This window comes from Pteropus alecto, unplaced genomic scaffold, assembly GCF_000325575.1.
Source record: "Pteropus alecto unplaced genomic scaffold, ASM32557v1 scaffold22, whole genome shotgun sequence".
In the NCBI taxonomy this organism is placed as follows: Eukaryota; Metazoa; Chordata; class Mammalia; order Chiroptera; family Pteropodidae; genus Pteropus; species Pteropus alecto.
In genome coordinates this window covers 2718876-2736906 of record NW_006434839.1, presented here as the reverse complement: position 1 = coordinate 2736906, position 18031 = coordinate 2718876, and the positions used below count along the sequence as shown (strand labels likewise).

Below are 18031 nucleotides of genomic sequence, written 5' to 3'. Positions count from 1 at the left end.
CTTTTCTGAATTATTCTTTTTAACAGAATGCATTGCTTTCCCATTTTGACTATTTGAATTACATGTGCAGTACATATACTGCAACTGCATGTTGTCTAAAATCATTTTTCTATAAGATACTATATAAAAAACTAATCCCTCTTGAGCTGATTTATAAATGTGTGTATAGCCACACATAAAAAGCTAGTGATGTAGTAGGACTCTCAGAAAATAAACATTTCCCAGTTGTCTAACCTTGAATGTTATTAACTTTCCTATATTACAGGAGATACTACTCGTCAACGAATCAAATTCAGTGATGACAGAGTATGCAAGAGTCACCTTCTCAACTGTTGCCCTCATGATGTCCTCTCTGGGACTGTACGTATTTATTAAATCTATTATTTGATTATTGGCATACTATAAAAATGAGCTGCTTGATAAAGTCTTAGTTCTTTGTCAAGTTATGCAATAATTTTTTTAAAACACTGCCGTTAGAGGAGGGATTTGCAGCTCTTATATTGTTTGTTTATTTAGGTTAATGATTTAAGTCTGCAGTAATGGGATTCCTCACAAAAGTAATTGCTGTGCTTTGCTTTATAATTTTTTTCCATTCTTCAGAGCAGTTAACATATTTGGAATATTGACACATTATATAGCAGTTGCACTTTTAGTTCACAAATAATATAATGGAGTTTTAAAAGTTTCCTTTACTATAGAGCAGAGTCAACTTTTATCCAAAACACCATACATTTTTGTTAAGGTCTGTGCATGAAGAAAAGATTTTTGACTTCCATTTTCAGAAGCAGTGAGTTCCCTTAAAGATATCTAAATGAGCAGTTTCTTCTTGGTAGGAAGAATTAAATGCCCCGAACAGATAGGTATCAAGGCATATATAATAGGAAACACTTCTGCCTTTTTCCATTTGGAAAGACGGTTGAAACTCTATTATGTTAAAAGGAAAAAAGAGGCTACTTAAAAGTATAATACCAAATTTGTTTTAAGTATGTACTGCAAGGGAAGAAATCCTGTTTCTGAGCATTTGAATTAGGACTATAACACATAGTTAACCTTCATATGTACTCTTTAAAATATTTTCTACTGTGTTATAATACAGTTGAAATCTATAGAATCTATCTGTAGTGTACTTTGATTCTCCACATTTACTGTTGTATTAACTTTAACAGTTCATTGTATCTAATGGCTAAATTGCCACTTCAAATAAATTTTGAGAACAAAATCAACAGAATGACAGAATTTAGTTTTTAATTTTTAATACTTAAAATCCAGCCATCGCAAGACTTTGACATAGTATATTCAAGTATGGCATTAATAGTGAAAATCTGACATCATAGTTGTGCTTTACATTCTATGATACACATAATTCCACTTAGGCTCATTTATTTCTTAAAATAGTTCTGTGAGTTATATGATTCATGGTTAGCCTTAATGATAGTAACTTATTTAAAAACATTAAATTCTATTGATTTAAAGTAAAACTGGGACCAAACCCAGATTTTCTGAGGTGTAGTCTTATTCAACATGTTTTCTATTCTGTAGGGAATACTTCTTCATCATGTTAAATAAGAAGGGTAAGTGATTGGTCTTGCACTTCCTTGTAAATTCTTGCTGGTGGTTTTATAAGATGCACATTTTTTCAAATTTTAACATCTCTTATATTTTCATCTCAAAATTGTTAATAGAAAAGTACTATCTTAATTAGTAACATTTTTCGCATGTTACAGAATTGAATGATGAGGATTAAAATTCATGATATCTTGGATTACACAAACAGTTAAGGAAACCCCTTGTAAAGGCACTTGTTAGGGAAACTCTGGACAAGAAATATCTCCCCTTTTTTGTTAGTCTAATGGAGAAGAGATTGTCATATGTAAGGATGGGGTTAAGTAGTTGTGAACCTCTTTCAGAATTTAAGCAGAGTTTTAAGGACTGGCTGGCTGTAGGATTTTGTGTGACTCTAGAGTTGTCATTGAGTGGTGTTCTTGAGAATTTAAAATCATCCATAGTGTGAATTTCTTGTGACTCATATTACTAAAAATGCCTAAAACAGTCCATCCTATGTACAAATGGTGTGTAATTACAGAGCTGTGACTTCTTTAACAGCCAGTCTGTGTAGAACAAATGCTTTTCTGGCACAGTCTAACAGTTTATACCTCTTTATGTTGAAGATGCCTATTTTTTATATATATAAATATATATATTAGGTAAAGGATGAAAATAATTTAATAGTAACTGTTGATCTTGTAATGCTTTTTCTTTGTTGTATAACTAAAGGTTGCCCTTTAGTTTTCATGACCTTATTCCTCAGATTTTTCACTTCCAGCAGAATGATTCACCAATATCCTATATTATTTAGTAGAAGAATACACAGAAATATATTCTCTCATTTTATTCATTATAATGTGGTTGAACTTTATACTAAGCACTTGAAGATGGAGAGTGTGATTTCTAAAAATGTACTCATAACTGACAATTAGTATGGCATGCTTTTGGAACTCAGTTTGATGAAAATGTCCCTATATTACCTTTCATTAATTTAGTTCTCTTGTATAACTAATTCTTTAGCTAATTAATTATTCAGAGGAGGAAAAATGTAGAGCAAAAAATTAAAATAATTTTGTGTGTATATGTATCTTTGGATTATGATTTTTACAAGAAGCATGAATATTTCTTATAACTTAGGAAGTTTCTGTTTTTCAAAGGCTTGGGTTGTTTCCCTATTCATCTAGAAAATTTTCTTGTTTTAGTTCCACTCTTTTCCTCCTCTTGGCACACTTGGTTTCTCCCTGTTCTATTCATCATGCAGACAGACGGCATCCGCTTTCAGATTTAAACAAAACAAAACTAAAGCAGAGTTGTCATTTTTTTCTCTCCCAACACATTATTTTTGGTACATATTTTCTCTGAGGAAAGATAAGTATATTGAAGTGCTTAAAAAAATCTTTCCATCTAGTTCTAGTGATCTGGGGAAAAGATACATATTAGTAGTAATTTACAAAAGGAATTAAGTCTAAAGCAGAGATGGTAACAGAAGCTTGAAATTAAGATGTGTAGAGATGCAAATGTATATTCTCATAATGTTCCTGTCCTGAGTTCAGAAATGGCCACTGCTAATTTTATTATAGCCTTCATCATAGTATAATTTTAGCGTTGACAAGTGGTCATGTCATTTTGCATATGGTCATCATTTTATAGATGGGAAAAATTAAGGCTCAGAAGTTGTGCCAGTCAGATGTCTCATAATTTACAATCACAGTATATTATGTCACATAGGAATCTCAGAGTAATTTAAATATTTTATTAAATGTTTTTTTTTTGTTATTAGTTTTTTAGATAACACAGTTACCTAGGGTATTGACTTTTCAGGTGTTTCTGAAATGTCCTTGGAGGCATGGGGATAGGCTGGTCTTTCTATTTCAGCTAGAATTTTGCACATTTTAAATATAGAAAATTTCTATGAAATTCTGTTTAAAAAAAAATTCTATTGCTCAGAAATAGAATTTAAATTTAAAGATCTGATATTGAGAAATATTTAGGGATAGGAATAAAGTAAAATTTTATCTACCTTTTGAAGTGATTGGATGGAAGTTATTGGTTGTCAAAAATTCTGAGTTGATTTTATGGTGCCCCTGTAGGTTCTGGGTTTTATCCGAAGTGCAACTTTTACTAATTGAAACTCCTTTATTGCTTCTCTAACTCTTTCTTTTAAGGCCTGGTCTAAAATCAGTTACTTGGGTGCATACAAACCTGAACTTTAAAACTGCTGAAGTCTTTGATAGTACATATGTAAAAGAGCCATGAAAGTATGGAGAAGCAGAATAAGTGATAAGAAGTAAACCTGCACAAAATTTTCTCAACCAGCCACTAGAATGTAAGTTTCACTATAAGGGCAGGGACATTGTTTTGTTCAGCGCCATATCCCCAGCATCTAGAACAGTGTCCTTCCATTGTGTTGAATGAATAATCGATCCACCCAAAAGTAGAATGCTACATAAATAAATAAATAAATAAATAAATGAATGAATGAATAAATAAATAAATAAATCTGTTTCAAAAAATAACTTTGAGTTTCAAAAATTGATGATTGTTAGTGCGAAATGTGTTGCCTTTTAATAGATAAGGAGCTGGAAAGTATTTTGGTGGTGTTGCTTATAATATGACAAGTGGTTTCCTATGCAGATGTGAAAATTTAGTCTGTAGATGTTTTAAACTGAATAATTTCTTACAAATGGTTTGCTTTGGGTTACTTTGGTATTTTTTAAACAAGTGTTTTTAGCATTAGCTCAGATTACTGGCAAGATTTTTTAAAAAATTTATCACAGCCAGTTTCTAGAGCTTCCCAGTTTGCAAAATGCCATTTAACCCAGGTTTTACCCAAGATTTGGCTTTTGAAGTGTATTATAATCTTACTTTAAGCAGATGTGCTGTTTGTAGTTTACAAAAATATGTAATCCTTTGATAAGTATTTCTGGAGACTGCCTACATCAAAAATACATTTGGCACGTAGGAAATCAGAAGCACATTAAAAGCTTCCCAATGAATAATTAAAACTTTACTGTTAAACTTGAAAAGCTAAGTCCTAAATATAGTTTGCAGCATTGTTGGCATACTGGCACATTAATATTCTGTAACCTTTTAGGTCTCCAGGATCAAAAAGTATAGACATATATTCTGACGTACTTGGATAATGTAATTTGTAAAATTTCCAAATTTAGGTAGGGTTTTTTTTCCTCCCTTTATGGCATTTAGTATAGTAGTGCTTTGGAGTAATGAAATTTAAGTAACAGTGGAATTAAGCAGAGGAAGAAATAGGAAAGGGTGAGCAGGAGGTGTCAGTTTAATGAGGGCTGAATGGAGAAAGTAGAGAATTCACAGTAAAAGTTAACCAAATTTTTCCCTTCAAGAAGTGATGTATTTTTTCACGTCTCTGGGAGCGGTGCTAATTGCTGCAATCATCGCTCATTCATTCATTCATTCACTCACTTAACAAGTACTTCTTGGACCTACTATGTGCCTGGGCTATGTCAGGGTACAGAAATGGACACAGGTTTTTGCTTTAGTGGCGGTAGCATCCATTCTAATGTGAGAGAAACATAACCAAGTGTGAAAATAAATAATGTGATTTCAGGTAGTAATTGAAGTGCTATGCTAAAAAAAAGCGTGGCTAGGTAATTTAGATTGTCTAGGACAGTGGGCATGCAGCTACTCAGATAGAGTGGTTGGAGAAAACTTTTCTGATGAAATGATATTTGAAGAGATCTGAAGGTTAAGAAGCCAGTCGTTCTTTGTGGGGCAAAGCCTTTTGTTTAAATTTTATTTAGATTTTTTTATATCTAGGATTAGAAATAGATAAAGTATTTTTTACTATATTTTTCAAAAAAATTAATAAAAGTTAGAACAAGAGCTTTATTTTTCTTTATCCACTCAGGGAAAAATGGACTTGAGGTTGCAACATACGAGTGGGAACGGGCAGTTAAAAATTTGGGAATTGGTAGGAAAGCAGGAACTACTTTCTGCATGCACAGTGTGCCCCATTTTTCTTCACCCCACACTCATGTATGACTTGTTTGTTTTGCGTGCCAGGAGTGGAATTAGGAAAGAAAAACTTGATTTTTATTTTAAGACAGTAGTGGTATAACTGAAACTCATGTGCAGGTTTTGTTGTTTCAAGGTTTTTCTCGTGTTATACTAGGGTTTCTCTTGTTCTTGGGCTGGGTCTTGAAGCAAGCATTGAACTAGGATGGAAGAGATATTTTACAAATGTGAGGAAGAAAGTGAAGATCACAGTGTAGAGATGATTCGTGCTTCAGCAAATAGCATTGGTGCTGTATGTAGAAAGGGTTCAGATGCTACGCCAGGGGGTTGAGTTTTCAGCGCTGTGTCATGCTGTCACAGTTTTATTTCACTCTTTCTCCAGCTGTTATGTATTCCTTTCAGTACTTTACGAATAATGCTATGTATTTTTATGTTTCTTGCTGTCTTTCTACTTATCTAAACTATCATTTGTCACATTTTGATGCCTTTCCCCTTTCTGTGTTACTTGACTCTTAAAAAATAGTGTAAGAAGATGTAATACAACAAAAGGAAGGATTTTATTAAACAAAAGAGTACAAATAAATGGGAGAATTAAAACCAGATTAGATGAAAAGAGAACAATTGGCTCTAATGAAGGTGGTCTTTTAAAATAAAAAAGGTCGGTCAATGGGCCTTGCTACCCTGAACAAGCCTGATCTCATCTGATCTCGGAAGCTAAGCAGGTTTGGGCCTGGTTAGTATTTGGATGGGAGACCACCTAGGAAGACTGGTGCTATAGGCATAAAAAATAAAACAATAAAGAATTGTAAGCTGACAACGTCCTTGCAATCTTTGAGGTCAACCAAGGGTTGCTTCCCCTAAAAAAAAAAAAAAAAGTCAAAATTGCCAGGGAATTGGGTTTGTTTTAAAATCTTAAGTACGATAATAGTTATTTACATTTTTAAGACACATTTTATAGAAATTTATACTGTTATTTCCAAGCATTCTTCCTTACCTCCCCCATTAAATTTTCCTGTGGTGGTGTACTATGATCTTGCAGATAATACTATTCTTTAGAAATACTTTTCAATATCTCAGTTGTTGATAATTTGACCCAAAGAGGTCAGACTTGGGGCTCCTATATAATTTGTTAATGAGGATCTTCTAGAATAATACTTGAGCTGTAACTCCAAGGAGGAATATGTTATATCACATTCAGCATGTCCACAACAAAACATTTTGCTTCACAGATCAGCTCTCCCATTTGATTTTGTCAGTTCTCTTGGTGGCATCATTGTTTGCTCATGATCGAACTACTTGAAACCTTGGCAAGACTCCTGACCTTTTTCTCCACACTTCATTTCCATTTAGTTAAAACCTGTTGATTGAAAGTCATTGTGTTATTCAAAGAGTATGGAGCTGTTTTAAAGACTGGATTCAAATTTTTACTGTGGTCCCACTAACTTATGATCTTGTGACTTTTCTGAGCCTTGTTTTTCAAATTTGTGAGAAGGTGGTGATGGAGTTGATTTCAGAGATCCTTCCCATCTTTAAAAAGCTTTTAGTTTTCTTAGCACTCTGTTTTGTTTTACCTCCATCACCTCCTTTCTCTTTCCTCTTCTGATTTGACCCTTATGGCTTTATTTCGGGTTTGTTATAATAGCCTCACCTGCCCTTGGTCTCTCTCTTCTTGTCAGTCCAAGTGTAGTGTTAATGCTTCTAAAACATAGATTTTGTGTCCTTTTTGTCCAGGTAGGCAAGGATCCTTCTTTGTCTCCAGAGTAAATTCTGTACATGTTGACTCCTGTCTACATGTGATCCATAACAGCAGTTCTGAAGTACTTGAGAAAATAGACATTGATAGAGGTTAAGTGAATTTCTCAGAGTTAAATGGATAATAAGAGGTAGAGGTTCTTGTCTTTTTCTGTCTGACTTACTTCACTTTGTATAATACTCTGAAGATCCATCCATGATATCACAAATGGCAGTATTTCATCTTTTTTTTTTTTATGGCTGAGTAATATTTCATTGTATATATGTACCACATCTTCTTTGTTAAGTTTTCCATTGAAGGACACTTAGGTTGTTTCCATGTCTTGGCTATTATGAATAATGCAGTAAACGTAGGGGTACATAAATGTTTACGAGTAAGCGTCTTCAAAATTTTCAGGTAGATTCTCAGAAGGAGGAATTGCTGGGTAATATGGTAGCTGTACTTTTAATTTTTTGTGGACTCTCCATACTGTTTTCCATAGTGGCTGCACTGATTCACCTTCCTACCAACATTGTACGAAGGTTCCCTTTTCTCCCCATCTTCAACACTTGCTACTTGTTGTCTTATTGATAATAGCCAGCCATTCTAACAGGTGTGAGATGGTGTCTCATTCTGGTTTTGGTTTGTATTTCCCTTAGTTAAGTTGAGCATCTTTTCATATATCTGTTGGCTCTCTCTATGTCCTCTTTGGAAAATTGTCTATTTAGGTCCTCTGCCTACTTTTTATTTAGATTGTTTTTGTTGTTGTTGTTGAGTTGTATGAATTCTTTGTATATTTGGATCTTAGCCCCCTATCAGAGGTATCATTTGCAAGTATCTTTTCCCATTCAGTTTTTTGCCTTTTGTTTTGTTGATGGTTTCTTTTGTTGTGCGGAAACCTTTTAGTTTGATATAGTTCTATTGATTTTTTTATTTTATTTTTTAAATAAGTCAGGTGGAAAAAGAACCGTATGATTTCATTCATGTGGGATGTAAAGCAAAAACTAACAAATGAGCAAATAAAAAAACTCATGGATACAGAACAACAGACAGAATAGTGGTTACTAGAGGGGAAGGGAAGTTGGCGGGAGGATGAAGAGGGCAAAGGGGGTTAAATACAAGGTGGCTGGATGGAAGGGTACTAGACTTCAGGTGGTGAGCACACATAGAGTGTACAGGTGTATTGTAAACACCTGAAATTTATATGTTATTAACAGGTGTTACCCTAATAAATTTAATTTTTAAAAAGATCAAAGGTAAAAGGAGGTCTTCTGAGATGTTCAGGGCTGTCTTGTTTATTAGGCAACATGAGTATTTCCCATTAATATCCTCTTTCCCGGACCTAAACCCTGTCAGCAATTTAATGTACATCTGGCACTCTCCTTTGTACACATTTACAATTGCACGTGTGCATGTTTTAACTAACGGTATTCTGTTGTTTGAATTTTTATCCCTTGCCTTAGAGAAGTTGAATATAGTTGGTCTACGTTTTTTTTTAAATGCCTGCATAATACTTCATAATATGGCTGTCCCCTAAATTATTTATCCAATGACTGTATGTCAGTAGTATTTGTTTCTGGTTTTGGTGTACACTGTGGCAATGAAATCCTTGTGTACATTTTTGTGTACATTTGCAACTGTTAATTAAGATTAGTGTTTTTTTTATTGAGAATATAAATTGATAGATATTCTCATACTGCTGTATAATTCCCCTTAGGATCTAGCTTATAGAACTGAGCAAATTTACTGACATGTAACAAAGCAAGAATATTAGAAAATAGTTGGAGCTGTTACTGTGCCTAGTTTCTATCACTGGTATATTCATTGACGTTACTGCCATTAATTTACACTTTTCAGTATAGTCAAATACATAAGTCAGCCTTTTGATTTGCTCTACTGAAGTTTTTTTTTTGATGTATAATTTCCACATGCCTCTGTTCCTGTTACTTAAATATTTTTCTCCAGAATTAAAATGGCTTTGTTTTTTTCTGATTGTAAGAATACTATATGCTCATTGAATTTAATTCAACCAGTATCAAAAAGTTCAAACAGAACACCCAACCCCACAGTGATGTCTGTATCTGAATTTACAAAAATGGCATTTTATGTCTTTGCCACCTTCACTTGGTTTTAAGAACATCATTTCTAATGGTCATATAACGTGTCGTAAGTCAGTTTATCAAACCCGTGTTGCTAAGCTCTTAAAATGTTTCTAACTTTTTAGGTCAAAAGCACCATTGTTAAATTTTATTGTCCATTTATCTGTGTGTACTTATGTCATTGTTTCCTCAAGTTCTTAGACATAGACTTCCTTAGTCATATCGTCAATTTTATTTAGTAGTTATGGGTTGTACATAACCTATCTTTTATGTAGAATGGAAAAATAAGAGAAATAAAGCATTTTCCTCATGAAGCTTAGAGTCCTTTAAAGAAGATACATTTACTTTTGGAATTTCAAAAGAATAATTAAAAAGCACTTAATAGAATCAAGTTTGTTAAACAGTAAGACACAGTATAAAATGCTGTGAGGTTGTAAGAGAAGTTATTAAGGTCAGGACTACATGGAAGAAGTGGATTTAAGATGGAGAAGACAAAATGCAGAACTGAACTTATCCAATTAAAAATAAGCATTTTTTCCATTTACAGAATTTGAATTTGTAGTAAAATACCAAGAATGAACACAGAAATAATTTAATTATGAAGTAAATTACTTGTTAAATTTAAAAATTCAAAACTATTCTGTGGTTTTCATTACAGATAAAGCCATTATAAGTTAAAATAGATAACCACACATTCTATTCAGTTTGAAGCTAACTTTTTTCAGAAGAGAAGCAGCAGCAATAGCAAATACCAGTGTGCTTTGTGTGTTGAGAGCACTGCTGCACCATCAGCGATGAAGTCAGGATTGATTCAGCTTTTGAGAATTGGTCCGTAGTTGGTTGTGGTGTGGTTCTATAATGGCTCCTTCTCTGGTGACTTTTTAATTAGATGACTAGGGTCATGGAGAACAGTAACGTAGGCATACTTTCTCTTTACTCACTGTTGCAGTGGCTGGTAATTACTAGGTTTATTTTGGCTTGCTTGTTTTTTATTTTAAATATGCCTCATGTGCATGGCACAGAGCCAGAGTAGATTCTTAGTCATGATGGTATGGACAAAGGAAAATAGATGACCACTATCTAGAATTCTGAAAATCTGCCTTGCTACACCTATTGTCCTGCTAGGTGTCTGAAGAAATAAGCACTGGGGCTTTTCCAGGCCAGAAAACGGGGCGGGGGCAGTTTTAATATTGTTAGGCCCTTCCTTCTAGGGCTTTGGCCCCAATATCTCCTATGATGAGCCAGACTAGACTATAAAGCTGCAGGCACTCATGGCTCAGGATAGTGACAAGCCCAAGTAGTCTACCTCCTGGAGGAGACAAGCACATAGGCAAAAAGAAAGGAATAGCTTCAAGGAGAGGCTAAGAAGACCCTTCAGTGCTCAAACCAGTATTTTCTTGAGGTGCATCTTAACCGCCTGAGCTTGTTGAGCCCAAGTTCCCTGTGCCAGATGTTTTTATCTGCCCTCTTTCCCCAGTTTGGTTCATTCAGCAGATATTTATTACCCATTCCTGTATACCAGGCACAGATACGTAGTGGATAAAACAGAAGAAAACCCTTTTCCTTATGGAGCTCACATTCTAGTGACTGAATCTTTCCTCCTCCACGAACTCCCCCCTCGCACTAGGCAGACATTGGCTTCAACTCTACTCCTCACCAAGACTCCACCCCTGCAACAGTGGTAACGCTTGTGTCCTTTTTGGTGTTCATTTTGTCCTTGACCCACATAGTTGCTTTTCTTTCTTTAGTTGGTTGTGTGATATAAATTTATAAGAATAGAGCAGGAGGAAAGCCTAGAATTCCTGCCAAAGCATAGTCTAGGTGGGCAACAGAGATGTTTAGGTTAAACACACAGTGAGGCAAGATTTATATGCTACTTTTAATTTTTTGTTGAGAGATTGCAAAAACACTTAGAGGATAAAGGAGATAAATGGAGGAAAGGCAGTAGACAGCTGCTGTGAATATCTGTTGTGTGCAGAGCTTTTTTAGATGTTATGGGGGATGATTGTTATCTAAAAATATTAAAAGGTAGTACTGAAATAATTGGAATTAACATGATAAAGTGGAAGGCGTATCAGACTATAGGAATCAGTCTAAGCACGTTTTCTAGTAGTACCCCTAGTAAGTCAGTCAGTCTGGGCTTCAGTTTCTTTGTCTGTAGAATGGGCATAAAACTAGATCAGGGCATGGTTCTCAGCACTATGCATTAAAACTCCCAGGAGGCTTTTGCAGTTCAGTCTTTCGAAGGTGGGGCTTGGTCCTCCTTTCAAAAGCTTTTGTCAGTGTTATTTAAAAGCTCACCAGGTCCAGGTTGAGAACCAAAGGCATTTCCAACTGTGACATCTTAACATTTTATGAAATAAGTATAGCCTCCCATGAACAACTGTAGTTGTGGAAATACATACAAATGCAAAAGGAGTTTTTGGAGTGATTAATGTTAAGATGTTATTAATTAAGAAACCAAATTGGCTGGTGTAACAAAGACAAAACATTCTTTTGCCATTAACTTTTTTCATTTATGTTTTATTTTTCCTGCATGTTTTTTTAAACAGTAGTAAATTTTTTTTCTACAGTGTTTTTCCTTTTTTTCTTTTTCATTTTTTTCTTCAAGCGACGCTCATATACAGCCTTTTCTTAATAAATGTTACTTAATAAGCAGCTTGGAATTTCCACACATCTGTATAAAGTTTCAGTTTTTGTTTATTGTCACTGAAAAACTCCTTGGTTTGTTAATCCACAGACTAATGAATGAGAGCAGTAGCTCCTGGGAAACTGCATGCTTAGCAACACGATGGTACTGTCATCAGTGTAGTTAGGACTTTTATAATAGTGACGAATATTTCTTACTGTTTCCCAAAGGATAACTTTGAATACATTTGTTTCTTTACGTAATTATATTAAATGAATACATTTGTTTCTTTACGTAATATAGTTTGAGACCTTTTTTTTTTAGTCATAAAATCTCAGAGTTGGAAGAGTAGAAGCTACCTGATGGTTAAATTCTTTCCTCAATACTAGAGAAATGATTGTCTGAACTGTATTTGACTCGCTCTTACATTATTTGGTAATTCAACGATTCTTGAGGAAGCTTATTCCATCTTTGGAAAGCTCTGGCCATTGGAAAATATTTTCTTACATTGAAAGAGTTAAAATCTGACTCTCGGGTCCCTTGGGGCCATAATAAAATCTATTTCTATTTCAGACTGAAAAATTCTGCAGTTGATAGATGACTGGGGTCACATCTTGATTCTTCTCTAGCTCATTGCTTCTGTTCTCTGGCTTTTTTGTTTAGCTACACTTTGAGACATTTTGTCTAGTTTATTTATATCCCATTTGAAATGTGTTAGCACAAAGAATGTGTCTTTGGAGGAAAAGGGGTTTGCTTTTAAAACCAACCTTCAGGAATAAGATTTCTCAACTTTGCTCATAATATTTTCTTTAAGTTCCTGTTATCTCATAAATTTATCTCAGTCATGCCACACTAACCCTTACTCTTGACTAGTAAGTTTTTCAATTTGTCTAATTTTCTTCTCATACCTTGTTCGTAAACTCGTCTTCTTAGATATGACTTCATATTTCTTTTAAATTTTATCTGGTCTGTCAGTCTTTTTGAATCTTAATCTAGTGATTTTACCATTTTTAGTGTGGGATAGTATACAGAATTGATAATCATGTCTTTTGTTATACACATATCCAGGTTGTTAAGAGCTTTTTTCCAACTTTTTTGAGATTATGACAGGCTTTTCCTTGTCTGTTTATTCTTAAGTACAAAAGTGATCACTGTTCCCATCTGTTGGTAGAAAGAATTGATGCAGTTTTTTTCTGGTACCAGGTTTTGTACTTGTTTATGAAATTTTGTAATTTGAAAGCCCATAAATGAAGTATCTGTATGACTTAATGTGTATTCTGAAGAGTACTGTGGTTGTTAATGAATTTTTTTTAAATGTAGTTTCTGTTTTAATAACGTGTGTCTCTCTTTTCCCCCCTCTTAGAGAATGGATCTTGGCGAATGTCTGAAAGTCCATGACCTGGCTTTAAGAGCAGATTATGAAATTGCATCTAAAGAACAAGATTTTTTCTTTGAACTTGATGTATGTGATTTTGCTTTAATTGGTCTTTTGTTGTAAAACATTTTGAATATGGATTAATTTCTCTTAATAAGAAAAGGCTCTTAGCAAATTATCTTCTTTGTGGTTATGTGAAGGATAGTACTAAATTAAGATCCTGTACTTTCCTAACATTTTTTTTTTTAAATATAAGGTGAAACTGGGTATTTAAGAAAATATGAAAAAAAAAATACATAAAAGTCATGCAGTTCATATATTCTTTTGCAAATTGAACATTTCTTTCCAATAAAGTAGATATGATTAAGGAAATATCAATTTAAGCAAATATAAACAATTGACTTATAGTGTATAAAAGGCCCTTTAATAATTACTGAATTTTTATATTTATATTTATTTTTATATCTGTAAATACGTAGAAGATATTAAGGACAATTTTTTTTAATGTAAAAGTAGCAAGAAATATTAGGAAATAGATGCCACTTAGATAATATAAGTGTAGTTTTAATTTACATCTCTTATGAGTGAGTTTGAACATACTGCATGTATTTAAGATCTGTTTATATGTCCTTTTCAATGAACTATCAGTGTGCAGTTATTTTTTTGGCTATTGGTTAATTTTGGATTTTAGCATTTTTCTGTTTGATTGTACTCTTTACACATTTTGAAAATTAATCCCTTACCTAGGGATTTTTTTTTCTACTTTTACTTGTATTTTTTTCCGACTTTTGGTGGTTATGGGCCTTGCAGAATATTTTTATTGTCTGACTTATCAATCTTTTAAAATCTCTATTGGATTAATTTGAAAGGCCATCCCCATTCTGAGGTGATGAGCTCTCTCTGATGGTTTCTTGTGATATTTTTATGGCTTCATTTTATACACTTAAGTCTTTGATCTAACTTAAATTTATTCTGGCCTGAGGAATTGAGTTATAGATCCTGGTTGCTTTTTCCAGATAGCTGGTTAGTTGACCCAATACTATTTATCGATCAGGCCATCTTTTTTCTCTCTTAATTCTTTGAGATGCCACTTTTGTCTTCACATAGGAGATTTTAATAGATTTCTGTTGTGATTTTAAAGATAAATTTTAAATTAAAAGAGTTAAAAGCTATTTCTTTGTCATCACAGAAAAAAATCTTTAAATGATCTTTACTGCTTTTCACTTTTAAAAATCTTTTGGGTTAATGAACCATTTTTAGAATTCTACATGTGCTGAGTAAATTTATATTTTTAATTAAAACGTTTAAATTAGCCATGTATCTGTACAGTAAGATGAAAGTCCAAATTGCTTAATTTGGGAATAAATCTTAAAAGTTTACTTTCAAGTGAACTATTATTTAATTATAGACATATTAATAGATGCCTGACAAATGTCTTTTATATAAATATTGGACTGGATTTTTGCAATGCAGACACTGCTAAAATTCTCAGTGGTTTAAGTCTTTGAAAAAAGGGCAAGTTTTCCTGGTTGTAACATTTCATTGAGGAGAATTTGAAAAACAAATTATTAAAAAATATCCATTTCTTCTAAAGTAATTATTGTAAATATTTTATGTTTGCTTGTTTTTTATTTTATGAAATTGAGATCTTATTGCATGTAAGATTGTAACTTTTTATTTGTAAGTGAATCATGAACATTTTTTGTGTCCTAAAGTATTCTATTAAAACTTTTTTTTAAAGCTGAAGAACAAAATTTTTACATGTTATCTGGATATGTAGGGTGTTTACAGCTATCACTATTAAAAATAACACTGTGAAGGACACTTTTGAATATTAATCTTTTTCTGTATCTCTGATTAATCTCTTATAATAAATTTATGGAAGTAAAATTATTAAGTCGGGAGACATTTTTAAGGTATTTGATACCAATTACTGCATTGTCGTTTTATAAAGGTTGCACTGGTTTGGGCTTCCTTCGGTGGAGGATGAGAATGGCAGTTTCCTTACCTTTCCTGGGAATTAGTTATGTTTCCTGTTTGCCAATTTGATAGATGAATAGTATTTTTGATTAGTAATTGAGCCTGCTTTTGTTATTTTTTTACTTCCATAGTAGCATTTTAAAAAACAAAGTGTAATTTTTGAGTAGAGGCGTTTCTGAATAAAGTTGATTTTTCTGGCAATAATTGTTTTAATTAAACTTTGCAGGCTATGGATCATCTGCAGTCATTCATCGCAGATTGTGATCGAAGAACAGAAGTGGCTAAGAAAAGATTAGCAGAAACTCAAGAGGAAATTAGTGCTGAAGTGGCAGCAAAGGTAAGAATTTTAATCATTTCAGTAGTACAAAATACAGTTTCAGTGTATTACTTTTAATTTTTTATTTTGAAAAATTATATTCACAGGCAATTGTAAAGACATGTAGAGGGAATTCATGTACTCTTCCTCTAGCCTTCCCTTACGTTAATATCTTATACAACTATAAAATACAGTATCAAAGCCAAGAAATTAATGTTGGTCCAGTGCTTACATTTTATTCAGTTATGCATACACTCATGTGTATGTGTAGCTCTATGCAGTTTTATCACATATGGGACTTGGGTAACTACCACCATAATTAACTATAGTATCACCACAAGACTCCTTCATGTTACCCCTTTATAGTCACACCCACGCACCCCTTTTCCTACTAATCTATTCTCCATCTTTATGTGTTATGGCACCTAATAGTACATAAATGGAATCATGCAGTGTATATCCTTTTGAGGTTGGCTTTTTTACTCATCACAACTTCTTGAGATTCATAGAAGTTGTTGTGTGTATTAGTAGTTCATACCTTTTTCTGGATAGCATATCACAGTAAGGATATACAATAGTTTAATCATTCACACACTTAAGGGCACGTTTGGATTGTTTCCATTTTATTGGCTAATACCAATAAAGCTGCAGTAAGCACTTGTTTACAGATTTTTGTGTGGACATAAGTTTTCATTTCTCTGGGATAAATGCCCAACAATGCAATTGCTAGATTATCCAGTAAGGCCATTTTTAGTTTTGAGAGCAAGCGCCAAACTTTTTTCTAGAGTGGTTCTACTATTTTACTTTACCAGTAATGTGTTAGTGATCCACTTTCTCCACATCTGTGCCAGCATTTGATGGTGTCACTGTTTCATTTTGTCCATTCTGAAAAGTGTTTAGTGATGTCTCATTGTGATTTCAATTCGAATTTCCTCAGTGACTAAGGCCTTTGAACATTTTTTTCACATGCTCATTTGCCATCTATATATCCTCTTCAGTGAAATGTCTGTGTAGGTTTTAATGCCCATTTTCCAAATGGATTGCTCATTTTTTAATGTTGAGTTTTGAGTGTTCTTCAGGTGTTGTACTTTACTACTTTTTAAAAATGTTTTGCAAACTTATATGCAAAAAGTAGAGAAAAAGTGAATCCTGGTGGATTCAGAGCTGTGAGCTTTCTACTGTTTCTTTATTTTAAAAGCAAATTATAGACTTCATATCATTTCACCTCTAGAACATAACCACAAAATCATATCCATAAAGTTAATAATTTTTTATATTACCTAATACCTACTGTGTGTTTATTTTCTATTCAATGCTACAAATCTCTAATTAGTTTTCACTGCTTTCCACAAATTTTGACACATTGTACTTTTTTTTTTTTTAACGCCTACAGCACCTGGTATTCCTAGGTAGTCTCCCATCAAAGTACTATCAGAACCGACTCTGCTTAGCTTCTGCAATCAGACGAGATTGGGCGCATTCAGGGTGGCATGGCCATAGACACATTTTGTTGATTTGATGATTTATTTACTACTTTTACTACTTTATAACATTCTAATGCCATTCAGTGTAGTCTGGTACATTCAATGAAAATGCTGAATGGAGACAAAGGGTTACCCAGAGAGAGTTCAAATCACAGCATTAAATATAATATTCAGGTATATATGTACAGAAGGGAAACATTCCCTTATTTGAGGAAAGGGCTACTTTCAACCAACTTTTTCTGAAAAGTTCTCTGAAGATGGGGACTATAAAGTACAAGGAATCTTCATATTTCATGGTTTAAAGAGATCCACGAGTGCTGGCTAGACCAGACCCCAAGCTGCATTCATTTTTCATCACTACAGAAGTGCTGTTTAACAAACTAAATCAAAACTCAGTGACTTTAAAACAGTATTTATTTAGCCTATGAATCTATAATGAATGATTTAGGCTGAACTTGATTAGGCAGTTGTTCCTGTCTCAGTTGGGCTCAACTTACATGTCTTCCATTTAGCTGGAGGCTGTTGAACTATATTCTCATAATGAGAGTAGAGGTGCAAAAGCATCAAGCCCAGTCAATATAAGTGCTTTTCAATCCCTGTATCATGTTTGCTACTCTCTAGTTCACTAAAGCCAGTTGATATGTCCAAGTTCATATTCAGAGTATGATGGTACCTGGTTACATAGCAAAGGGCATGGATACAGTGAAATTATTCCATGACAGATACATAAAGAAAAATACACTTTGTTAAAGAGGTGGAGGATAATAATAATAGAGCTGGGAATTTCTTTGAGGGGCAAATATCTTGGATTGAAGGAAATTTGAGAAGTAAAGATTATTGGCACATTGGTTTGTTAGGACTGGATGTTCATATCGAATTAG

At 33.5% G+C, this 18031-nt stretch overlaps 1 protein-coding gene and 1 pseudogene across 4 annotated transcripts in view; both read left to right on the top strand.

The window, feature by feature from the left end:
• LOC102880754 (putative RNA-binding protein Luc7-like 2) overlaps window positions 1–18031 on the top strand; it is a 57309-nt gene that overhangs the window by 14666 nt on the left and 24612 nt on the right. For 3 of the 4 annotated variants that reach the window (XM_006910480.1, XM_015588350.1, XM_025045834.1), the window contains 3 exons: window positions 266–360; window positions 13359–13457; window positions 15577–15687. In XM_006910480.1, the coding sequence (XP_006910542.1) occupies window positions 266–360; window positions 13359–13457; window positions 15577–15687 (305 nt within the window). Of the gene's footprint in view, window positions 1–265; window positions 361–3852; window positions 3872–13358; window positions 13458–15576; window positions 15688–18031 lie in introns of those variants that run through there. The other variant, XM_025045835.1, reaches the window with a different exon arrangement.
• On the top strand, window positions 6198–6316 carry LOC112478800 (annotated as a pseudogene).